At 63.1% G+C, this 585-nt stretch overlaps 1 protein-coding gene across 3 annotated transcripts in view; it reads left to right on the forward strand.

Annotated features, from left to right (window-relative positions):
* The first annotated feature begins 145 nt into the window (after positions 1–145).
* CELF5 (CUGBP, Elav-like family member 5) overlaps positions 146–585 on the forward strand; it is a 93550-nt gene continuing 93110 nt past the window's right edge. For all 3 annotated transcript variants that reach the window (XM_015411292.1, XM_015411293.1, XM_015411294.1), the window contains exon 1: positions 146–395. In XM_015411292.1, the coding sequence (XP_015266778.1) occupies positions 146–395 (250 nt within the window). The remainder of the gene's footprint in view (positions 396–585) is intronic.

Below are 585 nucleotides of genomic sequence, written 5' to 3' on the forward strand. Positions count from 1 at the left end.
ACTTCAGACCTTGGCCAGCAGGTGTCACTGCAGAGCGCCCGCCTTTTGTGGTCCTGATGCTGCAGCCGCCAGCCTGTTTTCCCGTCTGCCTGCATCTTCTCCCCGCAGCATCTTCTGCTGCGCAGCCCGCGCCGGGGCTCGGGGAATGGCCAGACTCCCAGCGAGTGAGCCGAGGCGGCAGGCGCAGCCACAGCAGCCGCCCCGCACCTCCCCCATGAGCAGCGGTGGCAGCAGCTCTGAGCCGGAGGGCATGAAGGACCTGGATGCGATCAAGCTGTTTGTGGGCCAGATCCCCCGGAACCTGGAGGAGAAGGACCTGAAGCCCCTTTTCGAGCAGTTTGGCCAGATCTACGAGCTCACCGTGCTCAAAGACCGCTACACCGGCATGCACAAGGGTGAGATTCCGGCGGCCAGGCGTCTTCTGCACACCCATTCTCCCCCCCCCCCCCACCTCTCCGTCTCTCCTTTCGCTTCCCTTTTGCTTGTTCCATTTTCCTCTCTCCATCCCTTCTGGCTATTCTCTTTCCTTTTTCTCCTCCATCCCCTCGGCTGCATTCCCATCTGTCTGCCTCCCCGCCCCCCCCC

This window comes from Gekko japonicus, unplaced genomic scaffold (genome assembly GCF_001447785.1).
Source record: "Gekko japonicus isolate JY-2015 unplaced genomic scaffold, Gekko_japonicus_V1.1 scaffold2190, whole genome shotgun sequence".
Classification (NCBI taxonomy): domain Eukaryota; kingdom Metazoa; phylum Chordata; class Lepidosauria; order Squamata; family Gekkonidae; genus Gekko; species Gekko japonicus.